The sequence below is a fragment of the Mugil cephalus genome, chromosome 5, assembly GCF_022458985.1.
Source record: "Mugil cephalus isolate CIBA_MC_2020 chromosome 5, CIBA_Mcephalus_1.1, whole genome shotgun sequence".
NCBI classification, from domain to species: Eukaryota; Metazoa; Chordata; class Actinopteri; order Mugiliformes; family Mugilidae; genus Mugil; species Mugil cephalus.
In genome coordinates this window covers 28,971,564-28,998,696 of record NC_061774.1, presented here as the reverse complement: position 1 = coordinate 28,998,696, position 27,133 = coordinate 28,971,564, and the positions used below count along the sequence as shown (strand labels likewise).

Below are 27,133 nucleotides of genomic sequence, written 5' to 3'. Positions count from 1 at the left end.
GCTAGGGTCAGGTTCTAGGGTCCAGGGTCTAGGGTCCAGGGTCCAGGGTCTAGGTTCTAGGGTCTAGGGTCAGGGTCTAGAGTCTAACCTGATCCGCAACATGAAGTCACTTCATTTAAGAGTGAAAATTGCATAAAAGACTGAACATTTATCAATGAAAATAATCTCTATGACAACAGTGAGACTAGACCAGACAGAACCAGGACTAGTCAGACCCAGGACTAGTTAGAACCAGGACCAGACAGGACCCGGACTAGTCAGACCCAGTAATTTATCCACGTAAATAAAAACATGCTCGCTAGCCGTTAGCCTGGACGGCTTCATGACTTCAGTCAGACACTTTAATGTATAAATGGACCAATGCAGCGTTTAGTTGTTTTTAGCATTAGCAACCAAGCTAACAGTCCCGAGGAGAAAACTGAAGAAACTAACGTGTCGTCACCTTCAGCTGTTTTAAAAATACAAGAGAAATGTTGCCTGTAATTAATTAATTAAAAATTAAATAAATGAACTATAAATTTGATTCACTTCAGAATAAAGGTCCAGACAAGTTTCTCTGCATAGTAATTTCTTTCCCATATATTTTATAAATAATATAATGATGTGAAGGAACCGACCAGCTGATCTCATGTGACAGTGGGAGCTGCATGTGTTAAACGTCGTATTTTATTGTTGTAAAACCACTCGTACCCGTTTCCTGAGCTGGCAGCAGCCGTAGTAACGGTGGAAATAGAAACAGAAAAAGGAAGTAGTGGTGCGTCTTGTTTTCAAGAAGGAAGTCAGAGTCTTACCACCACTTCCTCGTTCCTTGTGGCTCGAAGGATGTGGACCAATCGAAAGCAGCCACGCTTGATTCCATCGTCACCGTCAAACACCTTGAGGAACTGTTTACCTGTGGACCCAGATCAGCGGCTTTAGTTCGAGTTAAACGAGTTCTCCTACACGTAAAAGAAAAGCCACTTCGTTTAAATTCATCTCATCTCTGGGAAACGAACCCTCTCCAGACTCTAACAGCTGCTTCGGAAATCAGGAGATTTTATTTAACTGGACGGAAACAACAACTTGTTGCAGTAAAGCTTCAGTAAAGTCGGTGGCGCTGGTTTGTCTAATTAAAGAAGAAGAATGAGGCCGTTTCTTCTTCTTCCTCTTCGATCGGGACGTCCCCAGTTTCTCTCCGTGGTTTTTCTGAAACTACTGATAAAATCACCCAGATTTGAACTGATCATCAGTCTGAGCCTGAATCTACTCATCGCTGTCAGGTGTTCGTTAGTATCGTCTCGTTAGTTATGTTTTTAATGGTAACTACTGCACATAAATAAATATGGAACCGCTCTTTAAACTGAAGCCAAAGCTAGGAGGGCGCCCCCTGGTGGCTGGAGACGGCAGTGCAGGGCATAAGCTCCGCCTCCTCCCCCTCAGCTCAGGTAGTTAATATCATGTGGATGGATGATCGAGGATAAGTTTTGCTTTAGTTCGTTATTTGATGTGACAACGGCTCTGGAAAGAAAGAAAGAGAGAAAGAGACAGACAGACAGACAGACAGACAGACAGACAGACAGATAGACAGATAGATAGATAGATAGATAGATAGATAGATAGATAGATAGATAGATAGATAGATAGATAGATAGATAGATGGATAGATGGATGGATGGATGGATGGATGGATGGATGGAGGACTGACCTGACTCTGTAGCCGCCGGCTGAGAATCTTTAGAGGCCGACGACGGCGTCACATCGACATCATCTGCGTTATCTGATGGAGACGGAGAGAAGGTTTAAAACAATCATGACTTCCTGAGTGAGGGAGCACTGAGGTTTATAAGCAGCAACTATAGATGCTGGTCTGAACGAGTCCGCTCTCATTAGTCAGTTACCGTAATCACTAATGTATTATTCTTCATTTATTAATGAGCAGCGTTCAAAGAGGCTGGAGCTCAGTTTAATGACAGAGAAAGAGATTTTAACAAACTTTTATTAAATCTATTATTTTTGGTTGAATATGTACAAGTTTTGCCTTTATTTTATTTATTTGTTTATGTGTGTTTTTAATGGTTATATAACTTTAATATCTCTCATATCTGCCTCTATGAGATTTGTGGACATTTCCCTCTGGATAAAGAAACACTTAATAACATAACAGCATGTATTTAATATTTTAATGGCTTTTAATGGCTCTTATTTCTAACGTTTCTTTTGTTCTGTTTTATTTAAGTATCACTAAGTTTCCTTTTATTGTTTTATTCATTCTAACGGATGTTTAACGGCTCAAAGTGAAGCATGATGTTTTTCTGAAAGTATTTTATTTTGAGAGAGTCTGGTTTCATTTAGTTTTTTTCTTGTCCAAAGACAGTTTTGTTCGTTAGTTCAGATCAGGAAACCAGAGCCTGTGGTTGACACTCAGCTTCTCAGGATGTGGTCTAGAGGAGTCCGCTCAGCCTCATGCCTCAGCTCTGAGAGACCTGGTGGAGGTCGGAAAGTTCCACTGGTTATTATTTCAATTCAACATCTACCTATCTACCCGTCTATCTACCTATCTATCTATCTATCTGTCTATCTGTATATCTGTCTGTCTGTGTGTCTGTGTGAACTCTTTGACGGAGACGTTTGTCTGGTCTCCTGTATCTTTTACAGGGTTGAAATCTGGTTTTAGGTCCCGGTTCTGGTCCTGGTTTTGGTACCTAGGTCGTGGCTGCAGGTCTCTGTGATCCGGTACAGGTGCATCTTGCTGAAGTTCCTGGAGTGGAGGCGAACGCAGGACGGATGCAGCATCATGCAGCTGAGGCGGCTCACAGCGCAGCGAGCAGGGAGGCTGGGGTAGCAGCCAACATGGCTCTGAGACACACGGGGGTCAGAGGTCAGAGGTCAGAGGTAAAAGGCCACAGGTCAGGAGGAGGAAACCGGAGACCTGGATCTTACCGTGACGCCGCACCATTCACACCTGGTTCCAGCCATCACGTCTGAGGAGCCGCATGAGCGGCGGCACACTTCACACCTGGAGGCCGCCCCCACGTTCCCCTCCCTCCAGTGGTGGTGGAACGAGTCCTGCACACACAGGAAGTTCAGCCATAGACAGTTAGCACAGTAGCTCCTCCTAGCCTCTCAGAAAGGGCTACTGTTTGCATGGATGCCCGGCTAGCATCCAGGCTAGCGTCCATGCTAACAGACATTGCTAACCTGCTCCAGGGTCCCGTCCAGGTGACAACAGCGACAGTCGGCACAGGTGAAGGCGGAGCAGGAGGCGTGGACGTGGAGCTCACACACTGAAACGCAGTGGAGATAGTTAGTTAGAACCATACAAAACCAGAACCAGGATCAAAAAAACCAGAACCAGGATCAGAACAAGACCTTCACAGCGCAGCGCCGTGCTTCCTTCCGTCTGTTTCCTGCAGACGCTGCAGAAACGTTTCTTCTGACCGGCCGGACCGAAGCAGTGAGCCACCGGCACCTGCAGGGGGCAGGCACGACGTTAGCGGCTAATCGACGTTAGCGGCTAATCCTGGACGCAGCATCTCACTGATACTACACACGGTGCTACCGATGCATTTCAGTCATCATGTCTGGGTTCATCATTCATATAACCAGAAGTGCTACAATTAGCTGGGACGCTAGGAAGCTAGAAAGAGCCACTATTAGCTGGGAGGCTAGGAAGGGCTGATGTTAGCTTGGATACTAAGAAGGATGAAGACGTTTTGGATGAAACATCTCAAAACTAAAGTCCATTTTCTTAAATGCTTTTTGGTAAAATGTATTGACGTGACATGAAGATTCCTCAGACTAATGAAGGTGTGGAACCATCTGAACCATCAGCAGCAGCCGAACTAAAGAAGAAGTGTCACAGAATAATATCTTACGCTAATGAGGAGAAAAATCAGAGACGTTCATGTGAAACTCACCCGAACCGACGTCGGCGTCAAACAGGAACAAACCGTCCTCAGCGTCTTCAGACATTTCTCGTGACACATGAAGTTACAGACTGAGGACGAGACAGAGGAGGAAGGTCAGACGCCTCTGAGCAAGGCAGCGCCAGGTTCACTTCACCCGTCACTCATTAAAGCAGAAACACAAACCACAAAGACAAAGACACATCACGGGTTTGACACCAGCAACTAGAACCAGGCTTCAGTGTCACTATGAGACAAATATAAAGACACAGACACATGTTCTATACTAAGAGTCTGGTTCAGATCCTCGTCAGGTTAAAGCTTCTATTCATCGTTTTAACCTTCACATCTGTCATTAGAATAAAAGTGGAAGGTTTCAGAGGGAAGAACAGACCAGATGAGACCAGGTTCCACCAGAACTGGTCTCCCCTGGATCAGAACCAGGATCAGAACCAGAATCAGAACCAGGATCAGATCCAGAATCAGAAACAGGATCAGAACCAGGATCAGAACCAGAATCAGAACCAGGATCATATTTATTTTGCTTCATGTTTAATGACTTTTACTAATTTAACGGAGCCACATAATATATGTTATTATTGTAGATGATAATAATAAGATGATAAAGACACTTAAACACGTCTTTGCAGTGACTGTGTGGTGATTGAATATTTCTCCGTGGTCTGTATCAGATATTCTGGTTGGACACGTGGGTTTATTTTAAAAAGTTATTTAAGAAGAACAAACCAACAGAAAGAACCTGACGCACAAACTTGATACGTTTTTTAACCATTTAACTCGTTTTCTGGAGGTTTAAAGTTGAGCCCAGTAACAAATGAATCTGACAGTTAAAAGTGTTTTAGACATGAACTTTGTTTTCAGGTTTAATCAGTGATTTAATCTGAAGCCTGTGAAGCTCCATCGTCAGTAATAATCCAGGTTGGACGACGTCAAGACAAGAACCTGGTTCAGAAAGAGGAAACGTTTCACGTCTGCTGCTGCTCAGAGAAAAGGAGGAAGCTTCAGATGAAACCGACTCCCTGAGACCAACCGGGCTGGTTTCATCCTGAACAACGAGGAGGAGCAGGAGCAGGAGGAGGACGAGGAGGACGAGGAGGAGGAGGAGCAGGAGGAGGAGGAGGAGGAGCAGGAGGAGGAGGAGGTAGAGGAGGACGAGGAGGAGGAACCCGTCCTCTGCTTTTATTTCACTCTGAAGATAAGAGCGTCCCTCACACTTCTTCTTCTTCTTCTTCTTCTTCTTCTTCTTCTTCTTCGTCTGTTTGAGAGGTTAAAGACATCGATGCTACGGGTCCATTCATTAACTAGTGTGATGTGGACGGTTTGACATCATCTAAACAGGATCCATGTCCAGCAGAGGGGGACGTCCCCACAGAGGACAGACTCTGCAGGACCAGACCTGGACGTCTCTGCATCTTAGTTTCCTTCGGCTTCTAATGGATCTTTAATCCAGTTTGTCTTCGTTGGGTGGATCCTCTGCGTTGATGAATGAATGTTTGTGTCCATGCAGACTCTGAGTCTCCTGAAGACGCTGACGTCTCCGTCCCCTCTGAGCTGTGACAACATGAACGTTTCCTCCTCATCCGTTCATCTTTAGTTTAGTTTAGTTGCTGATGTCGCGGCTTAAAGATGAAACGTTACATAATCCAGCTGCTGCTGCTGAGGATGAGGAGGATGAAGGTCACACACATCCAGCATCACTGCCAGTCTCCTGTTGCTATGCCAACCGGAGGAAGTAAATCTGAGTGCAACAGACACTTTACACCTCCTCCTCCTCCTCCTCCTCCTGATGGAGGACCACAGTGTTACTGGGCAGACTGGAGTCGCAGTGTTTCCGGTCTCTGGGGGACTGGGACTGGTTTTAGGGTCCAGGTCCAGGTCCAGGTCCAGGTCTGCTCCTCCTCTGGCTGCTTTAAATCAGAACTTTTAGACTTTTATTATCATTATTTTCTCAGGGTGAGAATAGAAAATAATCTCACCTGGAAGTGGATTTATTAGATTGATGCTGATGTTTGGTTTTTACTGGTGTGTGACCTGTTTGTGCTGTTTGTGCTGCAGGTGTTGCAGCTGTTGCATGTTCGGCTGCATGAACACACACACTAACAGGACCTGACTGGACCCAGCAGACCTGGTCCCGGGTGGTCTGAGGTGGGGTGGGGGTGCAGGGTGCGGGGCAGGTCTTACCTTCACACAGGAAGCCGAGCAGCCCCCAGATGAAGTCGCTGCAGCTGTGGCAGAACGTGGGCTTGGTCAGCGTGACCCTCTTGAAGCAGTGTCCGGGCCCGGAGCTCGGGTACTTGGGCCGGGGCGCCGGGGACTGCTGCGCCCTCTTCTTCCCGGCCACAGGGCTCGATGTCCGGCTCTCTGCGCCGTCAGGCTCCGCTGGTCTGGACCGGCCGCTGTCCGCCATGTCCTCGCACACAGACCGAGGTGGAAGCCCGGGTTTCTAGCAGGTTTTCCAGCCCCGGTGAGGAGACATCCCACCGGGAAGGACGCGGCGGCGCAGCCCGGAGAGAGGGCGCTGTGGTCGGTGTGTTTCCCTCCCTCCCTCCCCTCCCCTTGTTTTTAATCCGGCAGAAAAACAGAAACAGAGCCCGAACCACCTGGCTGAGAGTGTGTGATCCACGCAGATGAGTTCACAGTGGATGTGGCGTCCTCCGGGGTGGAGACATCCCCCCCACCTCCTCCCCGGCTGGAGCCAGCGGTGCAGCCCGGAGAGAGGGCGCCGAGGTCGGTGTAGCTCCAGCAGAACCCCCGCCTCTGCGTCTAGCTACACATCCAGCCCCTGAAATATTAATCGAGCATCCACCTTCTGGAAGCACAGCTGGAGCTCCGGAGGGGGGAGGGAGGGAGGGAGGTGGAGGTTTTCAGCCGTTTCTCGACGTCGTCTCTGTCGGTGGCTCCGTCCGGAGACAGCGGTGCCACCCGGCGGCGCAGCGGGAGGAGGGGGCGCAGAGCTCCGCCTGGTCCCCGCCTGGTCCCCGCCTGGTCCCCCCTGGTCTCCCCTGGTCCCCCCCGGTCTCCGGAGCGGCCCAGCTGGAGGAATAAATGATGTATTGATCCTCTGGAGCTCAGCGATGAGCGTGAAGTGCGGTGGGAACCGAGCGGATGATGTTTCCAGTCAGTCAGGCCGGAACGAACCCGGAGGAAAAGTCCAGGAAGCGGCGAGGGAGGAGCCCGGAGCCCTGTAGACCAGAGCCCTGTAGACCAGAGACCAGAGACCTGAGACCTGAGACCTGAGACCGGCTTCAGGTCTGGAGAGAGTCGCGGATCAACAAGTGCTGCCGAGCTTCTGCTTTCATTCTGGCTCCTCTTCCTCCTCAGAGACGACGTCTTCTTCCGCGTCAGAGTCTCCGACACTGATTTACTCCTCCTCCTTCTCCTCCTCCTCCTCCTCCTCCTCCTCCCTCTCTTCCTCCTTCTTATTTAATTCATTCATTCATTTCCTTCCCCATTTCTTTCCTTCCTTTATTTACTTCCCCCTTATTTCCTTCCCTGCCTCCCTCATTCATTCTTTCCTCATTTCCTTCCTCCTTATTTCATTCCTTGCTTCCTTTATTCCTTATTTCCTTCCTTCCTTCCTACCTTCCATGTGGTCCTGGTTCTGGTCCAGTTGTAGGTAGAGATCCATTAAACAGCAGCTGATACAGTATTGTTCTGACCACATGGTGGCGCTGCTGCTTATTTACAGATCAGATCTCAGGTTCTGTCTGTGGACGCATGTGGAGACACATTCAATTAATTCATTAACACCAGGTGAGACCAGGTCTGAATCAGGTCTGGCATCATTATTTTTCATTTTGTGTCATTTATTGAAATAAATCTTTAGTTTCTTAATGTGATCTGGTCTCTGCTTCCTCATAGAAACAAAAGTATAATCAGCTAAAAGCTCTTTACATGTTGGTGACAGACGCTGATACTTTAAATTAAATCAGTCACAGTTGAGTTTCCCTCTGAAATAAAGCAAATAAACTAAAACACATTCATTAATAGATATTTTATCAGCAGCTACTTCGTTTATGTTTGAATTAATGTTGGAAAACCCTGAGGAAGGGGTTTGTTTCTTCGTGTTCAGGCTGTGAACTGAAGGGAATCGAACAGAAACCAGAGGAACTTGATGTTGAACAGGTTTTGTTGTGAGTGGATTCAAACAGTGACTTGTACCTGCTGCGTTTGGCCACTAGGTGTCAGAGCTGCACAGTAGAGACGGAGACGTAAACTTCAAAGTCAAATGTGTAGAAAAATAAAACTAATAATCACATAAAACTGTCAGTTCTCTACTAAGAAGCTTCTAGAGGCTTTTCAGACACGACATTAAGTCCTGAACCACCAGCTGAAGCTGAGAGAAGCAGAAAACCACTAAAGATGAATGAATGAACTCAAGTACGTGAAATAATTCTGATCTGTAACATTAAAAATAACAGAAAACAGGAAGTTTAAAACTTTACATTTCACTCTTTAATTAAATTAATTGGATATTATGCAACTATAACACGTCTTAGTAGAAAAGTAAATAAATAAATAGACTCAAGGATGAATCAAGTTTCTATATGATGTTTCACTCCAGGAGCTTTTAATACTTTTCTGATCAGGCCTCAGTTTTCAATATTAAAGTCAAACACATGACGCTTACCCACAATGCAACACAACCTCTTGAGTTCAGGTGTGTCCTAGTAGCATAGACTGTATATAAATATGTAGAGCTCCCCCTGGTGGCTGGAGGCTGCAGTATAGGTCATAAGCTCCGCCCCCTCCATGTCAGTGGGCGGGGAAATAAAACACATTATTTTCTGTCATTTCAGGTAGTTAATATAATGATGAATGTTCAGGTGTCAAGTTTTTAGAGAAGTTTCACTTTAGTTCATTATCTGACGCTATAGAAACAGGATGTGACATGATGGTGACCACCGGTCGCCATGCCAACCGCTCAGTGGGACCACAGGAGGCGTAACATGAATATTCCTTTAAAACTAAGTTCAGTGTATAATCCAACATTTCCCTGTGGCCTGTGAAGGTAAAACAGAGCGAAGGATTAATTAAACACCAATATCAATATTCATGATACAGTATTTGTGTCGTGAAAGATCTGATGAAGGTTTTTAAAGCTCAAATATCAGAACGTTAAAGTGGAACCACTGCACAAATTCAAGTTGCAGAAATATTTTCTGTGCCTTTAGATTTTTGATTTTTCCGGCACCTTGACAAAGACTCAGAGAGAAGTGGACTTTGACTGTTCAACCACCACGTGAAAAGTCACGTCCTGTGGTGGAGGAGATGTTAGTCTGGAGGAGAAGGATTAAATCAAACATCTAGAAACTACTGAAACTGGCTTAAGACCTTTATTCCAGACTGGAAGGATAGTGGAGAACCATGGTCTACCAGGAAGAAATAAATCCTGATTGATGGAGAAACGTTTGGAAGAAAAGCAGCAGTAGAACTCAGGGCTGTGTTTAATAGTGGAAGGAAGAACATTTCACACCATGGACAATGTGAAGGGAACTCAAGGGACTGAACAGAAAACCACTGATCAGGGAGGACAACCGGGAAAAAAGGCTCCAATCTGACAGGGAGCAGCACAAAGACTCTGGAGACATGGGGGGAGGTCATGAGGTCTGAGGAGTCCAGGTCCAGGTCCAGGTTCAGAGGATGAGGTCAGCTGACTCCATGAATACACTGAAGGAGCAGGTTCTTCCATCCACCAGGATTCATGGGGCTCAGAGAGAGAAAGAGGTTCAGGGAGCATGAGACCAGACCTGAACCCAGACCTGAACCCAGACCAGAGTCCAGACCTGAACCCAGACCTGAACCCAGACCAGAGTCCAGACAGAACCAGACTAACAACCAAGTCAGACCGAACCAGCAGAGTCCAGACCAGAGTCCAGACCTGAACCCAGACCTGAACCCAGAGAGAAGGTTTGGGATGAGCTGGAGACTCAGACTCTGACATCATCAACACAAGATCTGAATAAAAACACTGGAATAAACCTGGAGAAGCTTCTGATTGAGTCCGTGGCTCCGCCCACAAACCGGAGCTCAGTTATTAATGATTCTCTTCTATAATAATATTGGATTCTTCCTCTACGTTTCTCTACCTGTTTGTCTCCTCCCCCTCCCTCCCCCTGTCTCCCCCTCTCTCTCCCTCTCTCAGTCTCGTTGCTGCTGTTCATTCGGTAACAGCTCCGCCCGCCTCTCCGTCCGTCTCCGTGTCTTTCTGTGTCTACCTGTCTCTCGGTCTTTACCTGCCTCCCCCTTTCCTTCTCTCCTTCCATCCCTCATCCATCCATCCATCCCTCCTCCCCCCTCCGTCCCCTCTCCTCCCCCCTCTCTCGGTGCGGACATGCTCCCGGGGCTCCGGAGATGAGGCTCCGAAATGTCTCCTTCCTGACGGTCTTGTTGTTCGGGCTGTGCGGGCTGGTCTCTCTGTCCTGGTACACCGCCTTCAGCAGCTCCAGAGGTAAGACCCGGACCCGGACCCGGACCCGGTGCGGGTCTGGGGAGGGCGGTCGGGGGCGCTCGGTTGTGTGTTGTGGATGTTGCAGGAGAAAAACGCAGGATGGTGAATGTGTTGATGTGAAGCTCCACGGAGGTGAAGGGAGCGCTTGGTTTGTGGCGCATCACACGCCAGAGAAAAGGGTTGTGGGGGGGGGGGGGGGGGCTTTGTTGCAGGGGAGGGAAGGGGGGGGGGGGGGGGGGGGGGGGGGGGGGGGGGTACAGGTGATACCGCCTTTGTGATGCATCACATGTAAGCTGAGGGTCCAGGTGGAGGAGCGGGTGGAGACTGTCTGGGTTTGATGTTGCGGGGAAACACAAGCAAGTGAGGTAATGAGGGGAGCGCTCGGTTTGTGATGCATCGCAGCCGGAGTGGGTTCATGTGAAGGTAATGAGGGGAGCGCTCGGTTCGTGATGAGAGCGTCGGGGTGGATGGAGGGGTCGGAGTCTGAATGAAGGGAGCGCTCGGTTTGTGACGCTGCGGATGCTTGATTATGTTCCACATTTAATGACAATGTGTGTGTGTGTGTGTGTGGGGGGGGGGGGGGGGGGGGGGGGGGGGGGTTATAGGTAGAGAGAGGGGTGTGCTTGGTTTATGACCCATGTGGAACAGAGGGAGGAAAAACACAAGGTCCACATGAAGGGAAGGGAGCGCTTGTTGGGGGTCAGCAGGAAGTAGTGGACGGGTGGGGAGAATGAAGGAAGGAGGAAGGGAGGAAGGAAGGAAGGAAGGATTGAAGGAAGGAGAGAGGGCGCTTGGTTCGTGGTGACGGCCTGGAGGCTTCGGGGCGGGTGGAGACCAGGTGGTAATGAGCTGAGGGTGCGCTTGGTTTCCTCTACGGTTCAACATGTTCAGACTCGACTCTGAACACAAACATTTCCAGAGAAATAAAAACAAAAGACAAACGGCTGCTACATGATCACACACACACACACCACACACACACACCACAACACACACACACACACACACACACACACAACACACACACACACAAGACACACAGACACACAACACACAACACAGACACACAACAACACACACACACAGACACACACACACACAGACACACAACACACACACACAGACACACACACACACACACACACAACCACAGCAACACACAACACACACACAACACAGACACACACACACGACCCAACACACACCACACAACACACACACACACACACACACACCACACACAAGACACACAACACACACACACACACACACAGACACACACACACACACAACACACACACGACACACCACCACACACACACACACACAACACACACACACACACACACCCCACACACACACCACGAGGATGATTCACTGATGCTCATCGACGTGAAAAACACACGTTGTGTCTGACGTTCAGGTGGATAGGACATTAGGACATTAGGACATTAGGACATCAGGGACGGCGTCTCCTGTCCCACCGTGTGTTTGCTGGTAAAGGGTTGTGTCTCCGTCTCCATGGAAACCCGTCTCGTGTTGCAGATGTGTGCAGATGTTGAGACGCCTCAGAGGCTGCAGATGTTCCAGCAGCTGGAAGATCAGTTAAAGACAGAAACGATTCACCTGCTGGTTTAAATAAAACACCACCCGCCTGTCAGGCAACGCTCAGGGAGAAGGAGGGAGGGAAGGAGGGAGGGAAGGAGGGAGGGAGGGAGGGAAGGAAGGAGAGAAGGAAGGAGAGAAGGAAGGAGAGAAGGACTTCTTGCATTTATTGTTTAACTTTCCCTTTATTTTTCCTTCCTGTGTTTCTCATTCCTCTTCTTTCATTTCTTCTTCTCTTCTATCTTTCATTTCTTTTTTCTGAATTCCTCTCATTTCCTTTCCTGTTTCCTACCTCTTCATTTTATTTCCTTTCCTCCTTCTCTTTTCTTCCTCTCTCCTCTGGCTTTATTTTTCCGTGTGTTTTATTTCTTCCCATGATGATGTTGGTGAAGTTTAAACTGTCTGGATTTATCTCTTCTTCTTCTTCTTCTTCTTCTTCTTCTTCTTCTTCTTCTTCTTCTTCTTCTTCGTGTTTGAGGCCAAAGACGCTGGTGAATATTTGATGAGCAGCTCAGTTTTCATGTGAGTGGCTCAGACTTCACGTCCTCGGGTTTGAGCTGAAGGAAGGAAGGAGAATAAGGAAGGAAGGAAAGTAACCGTCACCGTCTGAAGTGTAAATTGTGTAAATTCCATAACTGGCCTGAACGTTGGAGGAAAACATTGAGCGATTGTAGCTTGAAGCCGACGCCAGAGGAATCAGGAGGACGTCATGTGACTGGAGCATGTGACCGAGTCTTGTGTTTATGGACACGACCTCTGACCTCCTGTTCTCAGTCAGGCTTTGTTTTTCAGCCAGAGAAAATCAGGAAGGAAGGAAGGAAAGAGGGAGAGAGTGAAAGGCTAATGGTGATGCTAAAGGTGATGCTAACAGTGACACTACAGACAGGGCTCATAGCACTGCAGAGATGCTACTAGCGATGCTAACGGCTAGCACGTGAAAGCTGCTTCCCAGAGGACGAATGAACTGAAAACGAACTGTTTAGCCGGATTTTGTTTTGGGGTTGAGAATGGAAACGCTAACGTAGCGGCTAAAGGTGATGCTAATGCGTAGCAGTGAGCGCTGGGCTCTGAGTGGGCGGTAGCAACCTTTAGCAGATCAATCCTAACAGCTGACTCAACAAACAGAAACATCTTTGCTCATTCCACTGAATAAACGTGAACTTTGTGACCAGCATCAGGGAAAAGGTTTTAACTCAGTTTAGTGGGAAGTTAAAGGATTAAATCGACCTGTCGCTGACTGAGAGAAATAACGAACATAAAACAAATATATTTTAATTTAAGCTCAGAAACATTTCTGTTGTTTCCCAACATGAAGTCACTGATTAAACTAGAGAAAATAAAAGTACGGCTCCTGTTGTTTAACAGTTTCTCAGCTGGAATTTAAAAACAGAAAGGAAACGTGGAAGATAAATGAAGACAGATGAAGAGAGAATCTATTTAAACATAAAAGGAGGAGGAGGAGGTGACAGGGAGTCTCTGCTGAATCAGATCAGCTTCCTCACACAGAGCGAACCATCTGTCCACCAGAAACCAGAGTGTGGTTCACTTTCATTAGATTAGCTGCTTAAATCTCTCTCCGTCAAATCGACTCCACTCACATGGATTTATTGGCACGAGCTCAGTCACACACAGCATCAACCAGAATATACCACAACACATATATCAGAGAGGACGACGACTGAGGCAAGTTCTTCAGAACATGAACAGAACATGTGTCTGTTCATGTTTCCTGTCAAACGTCTCAATGTTTCCTGAGAAAAAACCTGAACACAAACGCTGCTCAAAGCCTGAAAGAATCCGTGCTAATGTCAATGCTAACAGCTGTGTTTTAAACAGTATCATTGGGTAAAAGTTGGATGAACAAACGTGTCTCAGTTATGTTGGAAAAGAAGTTTATCTTTTAGTGGAAACTCGGAAAATAGTTTAATCCATTTGAAAAACGAGTTGTTTCACTAATGGTTTTGCTAATTTAAGATGCTAACGAAGATGATCATGGAAATGTTAATGATGACACCAATGTCAGTGCTAATGGTGATGCTAACAGCTAGCATGCCAGCGCTGCAACCACTGAGCTAGTTTGGTTTGGTTAAAACAAATCAAATTATTTAGAAGTTGATTCATTGACGACTCAGAGAATAGTTTCAATTTAAAAACCAGAAATCGTTTGTTGCAGCTTTGTGCAGCTCGTTTGTTGTGGCCAGTTCCCACAGATGCTAATGGAGAAGCTAATTTTAGATGCTAATGGTGATGCTAATGGTGATACCAGTGGTGATGTCGTATGTAGCATGTCAGTTAGCTTCCCAGCAGTTTGTCTCTGCTCAGATAAACGTCTAGAACTAAACCAGGTGGGTTTCCAGTAACATGGGTGTTAGCGACATTTAGCCATTAGCCGTTAGCTTCACGGTGTGAAGGTTGTGGTCGTTTTATTTAGTGCTGAACCAAAGGTCGATAATCTGTGTCTTTCACAGTAACTTTTTTCCGATGAGCCCAGAGAAACTGTGACGCGCTGAAGCAGTTTCCTCAGTAAACGTGGGAGATGTCGGAGCTGAACTCCTGTGAAAGTTTCCTCAGTAAACGTGGGAGATGTCGGAGCTGAACTCCCGTGAAACCGTGAACGTGATGTGAGGACGAGGTGTTGTGGTTAATTGGCTGGTATTTCGGCCTCTTTCCAGATGTGGCCCCTCGCTCTAAAAGCCGTCTTTGTGTCGGAGGCTGCTCCCGTCTCTCTACAAACGCTCCCATTCACGAGCTGCTACCTGACTCCGTCCACCTCCACCTCCCAGACGGGTGGAGGTGGAGGTGGAGGTGGAGGTGGAGGCGCCGCCGTCTGGGCCTCGGGATCCTGGACCCGCTGCTGGAGTTTTCTCCCGGAGGCCGAGGGAAGTCAGGCTTCCTCCTCCGTCGTCTGTGTGGAGACAAACTCAGCTTTTAAGTTTCTTCTCTGTCATTTCTTCCTTGTTTGTGTCAGAACTCAGAACATTTCCATCCTCCTCCACTTTTACCTCCGTAGCACTGGGTCATATATTTATCCTCATCCTGTATCGTCTTTGTTATCAAAGTGTTTGTGTGTATGTGCTGTATATATAGTGTGTATCAGTTCTGCTGGGCTCTGAGCCACTGCACTGAAACTTCCTGTTACGTACTGAAAGTAAAACACAGTGAAATACATCATTAAACTAGTGGCGATAAAAACATCTCCAGGTTAATTTTTCCATAAATAGATCGAAATATTCTGTGTTTTGACTCAGTCTGTCTCTTTGTTGTCGTTCCATCTCGTTCTGAACAAATGCGTCGAGTTTCTTTTCATTTCCCGGAGGATGTGGCTGTTTTCTCCTCGTGGCCTGTGGTTGAATTCAGGTGGTGGAATAAATGTGTTGCCATCTTCAGACATGATCTTTAAGAAAGGCTTCCAGCTTTTAATGCGGTGAATTACAAGCGGCTGATCCTCAGAGGTCTCGTCTTCTTCCTGGTGAGATTCCTGCTCAGGCTGCATTTAAGTCAATGAATCAGAAATCTGAGTGAAGCTCAGACTGAACGTAAAGGTTTTAGTTTCCCACCTGAACCAGTGGGATGTGATCAGGATCCATGGATCCGTGGAGTCTCTCAGATCTGCCAGAGTTTGGGAGTTTGGGAGTTTGAGGACAGAACATTTCTGGAGCAGAGAACGTAAAGAACCAGCTCCTCTCTCCACTTTAACTCTGACTGGAAAACTGAATCCAGTCGACTCCAGAGAAGCTGCAGGGACCAACTCTGGGACATTTAACACCAGAGAGGAACCAGCGTTAAAACACATTAAAACAGGATGAACTTCATTAATGTTCCTTGGATGTGATGAATAAATCGTGACCAGGTTTAACGTCAGAGCTCAGATTTAACTGAGACGATGGAGCCGTTTTTCTAATGTCTTCATGTGGAGATAAAGTCCCTGATCAGGACATTAGTCCCTCATTTCACTCACATTAAATTCCCATAAGTCAGAGGAGACGTTGGGGGCGGAGCTCTGAGCCAACATGGCCGCTCCGTTCTCATCGTGATGAAACCCTGGAACCAGCTGCTCTGAGACAGATGACTGATCATCAGCCGGTCGTCCTCTCCATCCTGTTAGTGGAGCTTTATTGATCAGTTTGACTCAGCAGCTCAGATCTGCCTCAGATTCTCCTGGAGGATCGTGGTGTTTCTATGGTTCTGTGGTTCTATGGTTCTGTGGTTCTATGGTTCTGTGGTTCTATGGTTCTGTGGTTCTATGGTTGTATGGTTCTATGGTTCTGTGGTTCTATGGTTTTATGGTTCTATGGTTCTATGGTTCTATGGTTCTGTGTTTCTATGGTCTGACTCCGCCCCTTTATGCTTAATCTAAAAACCTGTTCAGCTTCTTCATGAGAAAAGGTTCAACATGTTTCCACAGGAGGATGTGAAAGAGGACGAAGTTTCACTGAGTCACCTTTCTGATTGGGGGGGGGGGCTGCCAGAAAGCGTAGATACTGTAGTAAAATACTGGGTCACTCCAACTCCCCAGGGACGAAGCTGATTGGCTGACAGAGATAAGAATCTCGTTACCACGTCAACAGTTGAGCTCCCTGTCTGTCAAACGTCTGTTCCCACGGTAACAAAAGCTCCCGTTTCCCCTGTTGCCCCCCCCCCACCCCACTCCCACTCCCACCCATGGGAAAGTTTCCATTGGCTGCAGACTGGAGTTGTGTGTCGTGAGGTGTTTGAGGGTTTAACATTAATTAATTAATTATGTACGAAACGACCACGAAGTCACGTTCACTCTGTGGAATCAGCCACGCTCACATTTACATGTGCATTAGTTTTTGGGTTAAATACAAATTTATATGCAGCACAGTTATAGTCCAGTGTAGTTTTGTTTTTTTCTTTGTTGATTTTATGTTATTTCTAGTGTTTTCTGCTGGTTTTACTATTTTTACTGGTTCTATTCAAAACACACGATGACAATAAATGATCCTTGAATCTTAATATTAATATAATTATTGCTGCTGTTAGTGTTTTATTAGAAGATGCTGATGTTGAGGAGCTGAGGAGGTTTATGAGGTTTCCTCATATACGACCCAAGAACCTCAAACACCACATGGACTAGTCCACTTTAGTCCACTGGTCTCTGTTTGTCTCTGAACGTCCTCGAACCTAAAACCTGACGCACATCGTCAGATAAACCTGAACCTCCTTGAACCTTGAGCCTGTAAGAGTCTATGAAAACATGGCGGCGGCAGCATCAGGTCTAATAAACCTCTGCAGGACTCAGACCTGTTGTCAGAAGCAGGAATAAAGGGGACGAGGACGTTGGTCTGGAGTCTCAGTCTCTGTCTCAGTCTCTGTCTCAGTCTCCGTGTGTCCTCCATCAACCCCGTCCTCCTCCTGGACACGTTTCATTCATTTAAACCAGAACTATAAACATTATTCACTGGTTCATCCTGATACTTCACATCACAGACTGGAACATGGCCCAAGCTAGCAGAGCTCTTAAGTCCTAAGCTCCTCCCCCTCCACGTTAGTGGGCGGGGCCTGGGCCAAACTAAAACACGCGTCAGGTAAGTTTTATTCAACGATAGTTTCAGTTATTTTGGGTAGTTCATAAAATGTTGATGAATGTTCATTTATTAGCATTTGTTTAGTTTCATTTATTATGTGACGCTACAGAAACAGGATGTGACATCATAGAGACCAACAGTTCCTTAAAGAGATGAAACAGAAATTATCTTTTTAAATTAGTTCAGTTTTTTAATCCAACGTTGAGGTGGAGTTATTAAAGGAAAACATACGGTTATATACGATGAAATTTAATTATTATTAAATGATTCGTTAAAGCCTAACGAGTGTGTGTGTGTGTGTGTGTGAGTGTGAGTGGGTGTGTGTGTGTGTGGGGGGGGGGGGGGGGGGGCAGACACACGCTGCCTTGTTTAAAGAGAAGTGATACTTGAGCTGGATGAGAGTCTTTGTGAGAACAGGGCTCCCAGTGTAAAGTCCACACACACACACACATAGAGACACACACACACACACACACACACACACACAGAGACACACACACAGACACAGACACACACACACACACAGAGACACACAAAAACACACACCCACTCACACAGACACTCACACACACACACACTCACACTCACACACACACACACAGAGACACAGAGACACACACACACACACAGAGACACACAAAAACACACACCCACTCACACTCACTCACACTCAGTCACACCCACACACACACACACACACACTCACACACAGAGATACACACACACACACATGTCTCCGTCCGTCCTCAGATGCTGTTGAATGTGTCGCTCATTTTTACTTTGACGCTTGTTTGTGTCACTTTGTGCGTCTGATGTTAAAGTTGCTGCTGTTCATTGTGTAACTGAACTGAACTATTATAAAACACGTAATTAAATTAAACTCGGTTCTGACGCTGAGAACAACAGACACTTTGATTAGAACATTTCCTTTAGTTCTTCAGGCCTTTAGATACGGACCTGTGTGTGTGTGTGTGTGTGTGTGTGTGTGTGTGTGTGTGTGTGTGTGTGTGTGTGTGTCTGTGTGTGTGTGTGTGTGTGTGTGTGTGTGTGTGTGTGTGTGTGTGTGTGTGTGTGTGTGTGTGTGTGTGTGTGTGTGTGTGTGTGTGTGTGTGTGGAGGGTGTGTGTGTGTGTGTGTGTGTGTGTGTGTGTGTGTGTGTGTGTGGGGGGGGGGGGGGGGGGGGCACTATCAGCCGGAGGCTCCAGTTTCTCGTTGGGAACAGAAGTTAAGGTTGTGTTGTAAACTGACGGCAGATTCTATCTCTGTGGAGTCGTTGTGCGTCTCTTTATAGTCGCTTTGTGCGTCTTTGTGCTGGTTTCAGACTCTTTTTATAGCTGCGTGTGTCTCGTTGCAGCAACTGTTGCTCTACGTCCATATGACCCCTGAGACACATGTTTGTAATGGATTTACGTCCCTCTGCAGCCGTTGTGTCTTTGTAGTTGTGTTTTTGTGGTTGGTTTGTGTCTCTCGTTTTGTTTTTGCGTTTTCATTTGTGACTCCATCGAGCTCAGGCCTCATCATTTCGTACAGCATGAAGATGTGACCAGGACGGACAGACACACACATGCTGTTGACTGTTTCTGGAAATGTCCACAAGCTGAAATTCATTGAAGAGACTTTTTCCAGCCGACAGGAAAACTTCCGTGTGTAAACAGACGCGCTCGGTCGAGGCCGTTTAGCTGAAATAACAGTGACGGTAATTTGATGTGATTTTATTCGGCGCTGTCATGAGACCAGGAAAAAGTGTTGTAATGTATCAGGGTTAGAAAGTCACAGCTTTCTGGCTCCAGACTGATTCCTGGTCTCATGATGAATTAAAGAAAGAGTCTGTTTCTGTCCAGATCTCGTGGTGTTGATAACGGTCCCGAGTTCCTCTCAGCACGACTGCTCCGGCTCAAACTGACTCAATAAAGTCAAGCTAAAGCGAGCAGAGCTCCCCCTGGTGGCAGGCTGCAGTATAGGTTATAAGCTCCACCCCCTCCATGTTAGTGGGCGGGGCTTGGGCCAAACGTTTTGGCGTTAATATCATGTTGATTAATGTTCAAGTGTCATTTTTTTTTGGATAAGTTTAGTTTTAGTTCATTATTTGATAGAAACAGGATGTGACACCATGGCGACAACCAGTTGCCGTGACAACGGCTCTGTGAAGAGCTCCCGTGGGACCAGGGACAGGAAGTGTGGGACCAGGGACAGGAAGTGGAGACGTGGCGTCCATGTTTATATGCGGCCTGTGGTCCTCACACAGACAAAGATTTAGAGTTTTTATTTAAAAAAATGTCCAAGTTATGAGGAGATTATTCAAATTAAAAACAACATGACCTAGTCCTGGTTTATTTCCTCCATGTGTGGATGGAAACTAAAGGGTCCGGGTCAGGAGGAGAACCAGTAATTAGACGGAGCCCTGTGTTAATGTAATTATAATGTGTTCAGGAGCAGGACTCGGTTTAATTAGAGCTCCAGTAATAATTACATCCCGTGATATTAACTGGAACACGTTTAAGAACCAGTGAGTCTGGGTCAAGTGGTTCAGAGCAAAGACAAACCACAAGACGTGACCTTTGACCCCAGTAACTCTGCCCCAGAGCGAGTTTAGTTAAAAATAACGGAGCAGAAAGTTCATAAAATAAATATCAGCAGCACGTTCACATCAATGGAAAGCGAAGATTAGCATCCAGAGCGCTGACTGATGAGACGCTGAGAGCATCTGCTGACTGATTAATTATTTACTGAGTGTATTAACCTCAGTGCGGAGCTGAGTCTGCGTTTTCACAGGAGGAGTCGACTTCACGCTAACAGGTCGGACTTTAAACAGAGGAAGCAGAAGAAAACACTTAATCTGACTGAGACACGAACTAAGACACGAAATAAGACTCAAAGGACCAGAAAACAATAAAAGCTACAGAAATAATCCAACAAACCTGAGATATTAGAAAGAGTGGAGGTGTAGGTGGAGGCGGAGGCGGAGGTGGAGGTGGAGGTGGAGGTGTAGGTGGAGGTGGAGGTGGAGACTCCTGCAGGACCGGTTTCAGGTGTTGGTCGTGGAGCAGCAGGAGGCTCATGAGGAGAAGTCACGTGTCTGGTAATGACCTGCAGGAAATGCACGGACACTTTATTTTCTGCTCCAGGAGGCGTTTGAGATGTAAACATCGTGGGAACGGACGGAGGAGGAAGTGGAGACTGGATGAACTCTGGATAAGAGAAGCATCAGGAGCTCAGACCGGAAACTGTTCTCACAAAGAGTTTGATCCAGATCTTTACTGATCATCCGCTGTCGGTTCATGAACAACATGAACTTTAACTGTAAAATAAGAGAGCGATCTGCGCCACAGGCTCCGTCTACTTCCTGGTGTTTCACCATAAAAAAGGGAAATAAATTAGAGTGGATTTTATTTTCAATTTAAAATGTTAAAGCAATAAATTTACCTTAACTCCTTTAATCTATGAAAACAGAAGTAAAGTTGAAACCAGTGGTTATTAGATTCAGATTAAACCAGAAGAAGAATGATTCCAAATCTCTTCTGTTGCTCTAAACTCAGCGTGGACGCGACGTAAAAATATTCATAGAACCTGAAACAAATCCAGTGATTTGAATAGAAAACGTCGACTAGTCTCAATATTTAAGGAAAAAGGTTCAAAGTGAATGGAAAAACATTTTAGATTGATCAATAAGTCTGGAGGAGGAAGAAGAGGAGAAAAAGGAGGAGCAAGAGAAGGAGAACTAGGAGGAGGAGGAGGCAGCGATGCGTTCAGGATCCGCCTCGGGGAGAAACCAGGAGTCTCGTCTGGTTTCAGATCGATGGGCCGAGGCCGTCAGTCGGTCCATCTGTCACTCACAGCATCCTCCAGCCTCCGTTACCATGACGACGGAGTCGGGAGGATGCTCCCGCCGTCTCCAGTTACACACACACACACACACACACACACACACACACACACAGAGTGGACGTGAGACGTCCTCTGGACTGTGATCGATCCAGACTCAGTAACACCTCAGTACGATCTCCTTTCTTTCTTTCTTTCTTTCTTTCTTTCTTTCTTTCTTTCTCTCTCTCTGTATATTTTTTACTCGTCGTCCTGGTACCATGATGCTCTGGACTCATTAGGTGGTTGAGATGTGAAGGATCTAGTTTTGTGGAGAAGCTGCAGCGCCACCTACTGTTAAGCCTGAATGGATGAGCACCTCCTAGAGTCAGGTCCATACCTGGTCCTCGTTCCTCTATAACTTTAATTAACTGAGTCAAACGTGTCCTCAGAAAGACAGATAAACACGGACGATGTCATTTATTTAGTCTGAGCTATTTGACAATAATGTTTTTATTTAAGGAGCAAACACGTGGAATTAAACGTCACTGAGGCACAAAGCTGCTTCTCCCCTGGTTTCTGGGTTCTGGGTTCTGGTGGATCCGGGTTGGACCGGGCTGGACCAGATGGATGAGATAATAAATACTTTGATCCCTGAGCCTTTTGCATTGAGCCTGATGAGAGCAGGAGTTGTTGGGAGGAATGAAGCCGGGGAAGCTCCCGTCCTCCTCGTCTCCTCGTCCCTTTGTCTCGGCTCTGATGGGATGTGACAGCTGATATTAAGAGGAAGCGACATGTGAAAAAATGCCAGCGCTGCCAAAGCGTCCGATAATGAGTCTGGTTCATTTCAACACGCTCTCAGACAAACAGAGGCATCGACTGAAGGCTCAAATTAACACGAATCCACCGGACACATCGACTGAAACCAGAGCGCAGACGTTTCCAGCTCCTCTCAGCTCCTACGATGGAGTCATGATGCCAGGAGGTGCTCTGATCGATGCCCATCCAGACTGAAACCAAACACCCACGAGAAACGGGAGGAACGCGGCTCCGATGGAAAATGTGAAATTATATTATAATATTGTAAAGACACAACAAGTCTTTGTTGGTGTTTGGGCCTCGATGCATCAGATTTGTAACGAGAGGAAACGTGGAGAGAATCAGACATTTCTAAAATCTGCGGTTCTTTCAAGTCTCAAAACCACAGCTCTGTAGGGTCTACCATGGTGGCTGTTAGCTTAGCACTGCTATGTAGCATGTAGCCTTGGTGGCTGGTAGCTTAGCGTTGCCATGTAGCATGCATCCTTAGTGGCTGTTAGCTTAGCACTGCTATGTAGCATGTAGCCTTGGTGGCTGGTAGCTTAGCGTTGCCATGTAGCATGTAGCCTTGGTGGCTGGTAGCTTAGCATTGCTATGTAGCATGCAGCCTTGGTGGCTGTTAGCTTAGCGTTGACATGTAGCGTGTAGCCTTGGTGGCTGGTAGCTTAGCATTGACATGTAGCATGTAGCTTTGGTGGCTGTTAGCTTAGCATTGCTATGTAGCATGTAGCCTTGGTGGCTGGTAGCTTAGCGTTGCCATGTAGCATGCAGCCTTAGTGGCTGTTAGCTTAGCATTGCTATGTAGCATGTAGCCTTGGTGGCTGTTAGCTTAGCATTGACATGTAGCATGTAGCTTTGGTGGCTGTTAGCTTAGCATTGCTATGTAGCATGTAGCCTTGGTGGCTGGTAGCTTAGCATTGCTATGTAGCCTTGGTGGCTGTTAGCTTATCATTGCTATGTAGCATGTAGCCTTGGTGGCTGGTAGCTTAGCATTGCTATGTAGCCTTGGTGGCTGTTAGCTTATCATTGCTATGTAGCATGTAGCCTTAGTGGCTGTTAGCTTAGCATTGCTATGTAGCCTTGGTGGCTGTTAGCTTAGCAGCTTAGGGGAGTTCCATGTGTGAATCTCTTCTCCTGTATAATGAGCTCAGTGTCCTGGTTTATGGGGTTTCACTTCACATCGGGGGGTGGTCATAATGTTTTGGGTCATTGGTTTTCTTTTACAGATGAACAGATGAGTAGATTTTCCCGTTGTCTCTTAAAGGTTCCTCAGTGCGTCCACCACACGGCGTCAGGCCTCAGGCTGAGCTCAGAGTCGGGCCGATGAAAGGTTTCTAGTGGACACCTCCTCCCGACGGGAACCTTTATTCTCCCTCCACCATCTTTCCTCCATCTGGAATAAAAGCTGAATCTGTCTTTGTTCTTCTCGTCCTTTCAGCCTGTTTTTATTTCTTTTTGGCTGACGAGCTAATGCTCCTAACAGCTTTCTGCCTCTTTAGCTTCTCGCGTTTTCTGTTGTTTTCTTGGCCGCCGGCTGCTTCAGATGTTAATGTTCCTTCCAGCTCTGATCTGTGGACCTGGAGTCTAATGTCCCAGAGTCTAGTGTCCTAGAGTCTAGTGTCCCAGAGTCTAGTGTCCTAGTGTCCCAGAGTCTAGTGTCCCAGAGTCTAGTGTCCTAGTGTCCCAGAGTCTAGTGTCCCAGAGTCTAGTGTCCTAGAGTCTGACTCTGATCCACCTCGGTCCTGGTTCGGTTTCATTCTTTCAGCTCAACCTCACATGTGAGACTTTACACTTATTGTTTCATTCTGTCAAACTGTGTGAACACGTTGGAGCTAAAACCAGACTAGAACCATCAGATCCAGGAGGAACAAGTTAGAAAACCACAAACATGTTGAACCAACCATTTCTAGAACTTAGAATGTAAATCTAACCTGGACATTTCTAAAGCTCATCAACACATTTACTTATTTACAACTATTTCCATTAAAACTATTTAGGACCACGTCCACAACTATCAGGTGTCCAACCAGTAATAATGTCTGAATGTCTCTAAACTGTCTCCTGTCTCCATGGACTGAATATAGCCTCACTGTTGCTTAGCAACCACTGACACATCACGTCCTGATTGGTTGATGGATGCATGTTTCCACCAATAGGAAAGCGGCTGTCATGTTGTTTCTTTCTATCATGTGTAGCTGGCTAGCTCTCTCCTCCTGCTAGCTCTCTCCTCTTGCTAGCTCTCTCCTCCTGCTAGCTCTCTCCTCTTGCTAGCTCTCTCCTCTTGCTAGCTCTCTCCTCCTGCTAGCTCTCTCCTCCTGCTAGCTCTCTCCTCCTGCTAGCTCTCTCCTCCTGCTAGCTCTCTCCTCTTGCTAGCTCTCTCCTCTTGCTAGCTCTCTCCTCCTGCTAGCTCTCTCCTCCTGCTAGCTCTCTCCTCCTGCTAGCTCTCTCCTCTTGCTAGCTCTCTCCTCTTGCTAGCTCTCTCCTCCTGCTAGCTCTCTCCTCTTGCTAGCTCTCTCCTCCTGCTAGCTCTCTCCTCCTGCTAGCTCTCTCCTCCTGCTAGCTCTCTCCTCCTGCTAGTTCTCTCCTCCTGCTAGCTCTCTCCTCCTGCTAGCTCCCTCCTCTTGTTAGCGTTTTCCTCCATGAACCAAACATGACGACAATATTCAGGAAAAAGTTATTTAGAACCAGTCTAGTTTTACTTGGTCTAGAAACACGAGTTAGAAACTGATCTATAGGCTGAAGTTTAGAAACAGACTTGGTGAGAAGAGTCTTGATGCTACGTCGTTTTAAACCGGTCCAGGGGATGAACGGTTCTTTGTTTGGTTGGTTCTGTTCAAACTGAAGCTCCTTCCTCTTGTGTTCAGCTCTTATCTCACTGGCAGGTGTTTGCTGTGGAGATAAGACGCTGGATTTTACCCGTCAGGTTGTTGTTTAATTCAACGGAAGGTGTGTGTGTGTGTGTGTGTGGGGGGGGGGGGGGGACTTTCCTCCGAGTTTCCAAAGAATCTTTAATAACCAGCAGCAGAGGAGACGGGGACCAGGGTCCAGACAAAGACCAGGGTCCAGATAAAGACCAGGGTTCAGATAGAGACCAGGGTCCAGGGTCTGGACAGGGACCAGGGTCCAGACAAAGACCAGGGTCCAGATAGAGACCAGGGTCCAGACAGGGACCAGGGTCCAGACAAAGACCAGGGACCAGGGTCCGGATAAAGACCAGGGACCAGGGTCCGGATAAAGACCAGGGACCAGGGTCCGGATAAAGACCAGGGACCAGGGTCCAGCAGGGACCAGGATCCACAGACTCATCTGGGGATTGAGTTCATTCAGCCTGTTGGAATTAAAACATAAAACCTAAGTGCTGCTGATGGATTATTAATCCTCTGAGTTTCAGAATAAAAGCTGCTCCATCTTTGACCTAAAAACATGGATGGATGGATGGTAACCATGGTAACCTCTACTAATTAACCATCCCCTAATAAATGGGTTGAGGAGTTTCCAGGAAAAACAAAGATGAACCGAAGCTGGAATCCATGTGGCTCCTCCTCCTTCCTCTCCAGTGGTTTTATGTTCTCACGTTTACCTGGTCTGGTCTCCATGGTAACGGCTAGATCAGGTCGATCAGTCCTGGATCCAGTCAGACTTTCAGACGCTCGTTTGGATCATTTTTTACTCCAGGAACGTTTATTGTTGCTGCTGACGATAAAAACTCCTAAAAGCTGCAGAAAAACAGACTTTCGGTAACAATAGTTCTCCTCTCTAAGCCTCTTAAAGTTCTCCTCCTGCTCTCAGCACATCTCACTGCAGAACCTTCTTAGGAACCTTTCATCTCTACCTCCATCTAGGACCAGCTCTGAGAGAACATCAGGGTTCTGGTTTAATGTTCTTAGACTTTGTCCACTAAGAGCAGCTCTCTGCTCTTTGAATCTGTGGGACTCTGGACGTCCTGTTGTTATATTTGGTTTTATTTTTGCGTCGGCTGAACTTGGTCCTGGGACCAGCCGCATCCCGTCGTGTCCAGCTGACTCAGCTCCACTTCCTTCCTTCGCTCCGACTGAGCAGGAGAAGCTCAGCTCCTCCTTCCTGTGGCTCCTGTTCCTGTTTAACTGTGTTTGTTAAGCTGCTGTTTGGAGCTTTCTGCTGCTGTTATAATAATGATGATGACAATAATAATTGAGTGTTGCTCCTCTAACGAGGTCTAATGTCTGTTAATGTGGTTCTTAAGGCAGAAGCCGACTCTCGTCTCATTCCTTCGTTTATCTCCCACTCATTAACCAGAGACACGTTTCCTGGAATCGCCTCAAAACTTTGCTCTTTGGTTTAAATTACAGATTATTTCCTCGAATGTTTTTCATTTAGTACAAAAAGCCCTGATCAGATCAGTGGAAATCTAATTTCTGTTTCAGTTTTACAGCCTGCAGAGAGATTTATTTGCCTCAAACTGAGAACTAATGAATTTCCTCTGCAGCTGAAAATCTACAGGAAACATTAGAGCTCGACCAACAGCTGCACAAACTTCAGTTTAGTGATTTTAACTCATTACGTGGAAAATCAATAACGTTTCGGTTCCTAGGGAACATTTTAAATGACGTAAAATCTATAATTAATAACTGGGTTAATAATTAGCACCAAACTGTGCAGCACATGCATGAAAATATTCTTTGATTCACAGCTAACTGAAGCTAAATGATGCTAACGGCAGCTCAAGGTGCAACAATACAAACATGTTAACTCAAAGCAAAACTAATGGAAAGATACAGGGATACGGATCTTTTCTAAATAAAAGAAGAGGAATAAAACTAATATTATTATTATTCTGATTGGAAGTATTCAAATATTATTAATCTATTAAGAAGAGGAGTGTAGAGTATGGATTTTTTCATTTTCTTTAAAATTAAATATTTAGAAAAAGTAATAAACCCTTCTTCTTACAGTAATACACTGAAATATTACAGTTTCCTAGTATTTCCCTTAGAGCCTATGAAGGGTTAACGTTGCATCGTCCCT

General features: G+C 46.4%; 2 protein-coding genes across 2 annotated transcripts in view; one reads left to right on the top strand and one right to left on the bottom strand.

Moving 5' to 3' along the window:
- Positions 1-7,306, bottom strand: part of LOC125008597 (diacylglycerol kinase theta) — a 12,663-nt gene extending 5,357 nt beyond the window's left edge. Inside the window, exons 1-8 of the mRNA XM_047585896.1 lie at positions 6,087-7,306; positions 3,897-3,976; positions 3,349-3,448; positions 3,178-3,263; positions 2,920-3,045; positions 2,682-2,835; positions 1,685-1,756; positions 792-892 (exon numbers count right to left, since the gene is read on the bottom strand). Of these exons, the coding sequence (XP_047441852.1) occupies positions 792-892; positions 1,685-1,756; positions 2,682-2,835; positions 2,920-3,045; positions 3,178-3,263; positions 3,349-3,448; positions 3,897-3,976; positions 6,087-6,312 (945 nt within the window). The 5' untranslated portion in view covers positions 6,313-7,306. The remainder of the gene's footprint in view (positions 1-791; positions 893-1,684; positions 1,757-2,681; positions 2,836-2,919; positions 3,046-3,177; positions 3,264-3,348; positions 3,449-3,896; positions 3,977-6,086) is intronic.
- Positions 7,307-10,051: 2,745 nt separating this feature from the next.
- mgat4b (alpha-1,3-mannosyl-glycoprotein 4-beta-N-acetylglucosaminyltransferase B) overlaps positions 10,052-27,133 on the top strand; it is a 36,306-nt gene continuing 19,224 nt past the window's right edge. Inside the window, exon 1 of the mRNA XM_047585773.1 lies at positions 10,052-10,356. Coding sequence (XP_047441729.1) covers positions 10,260-10,356 — 97 coding nt within the window. The 5' untranslated portion in view covers positions 10,052-10,259. The remainder of the gene's footprint in view (positions 10,357-27,133) is intronic.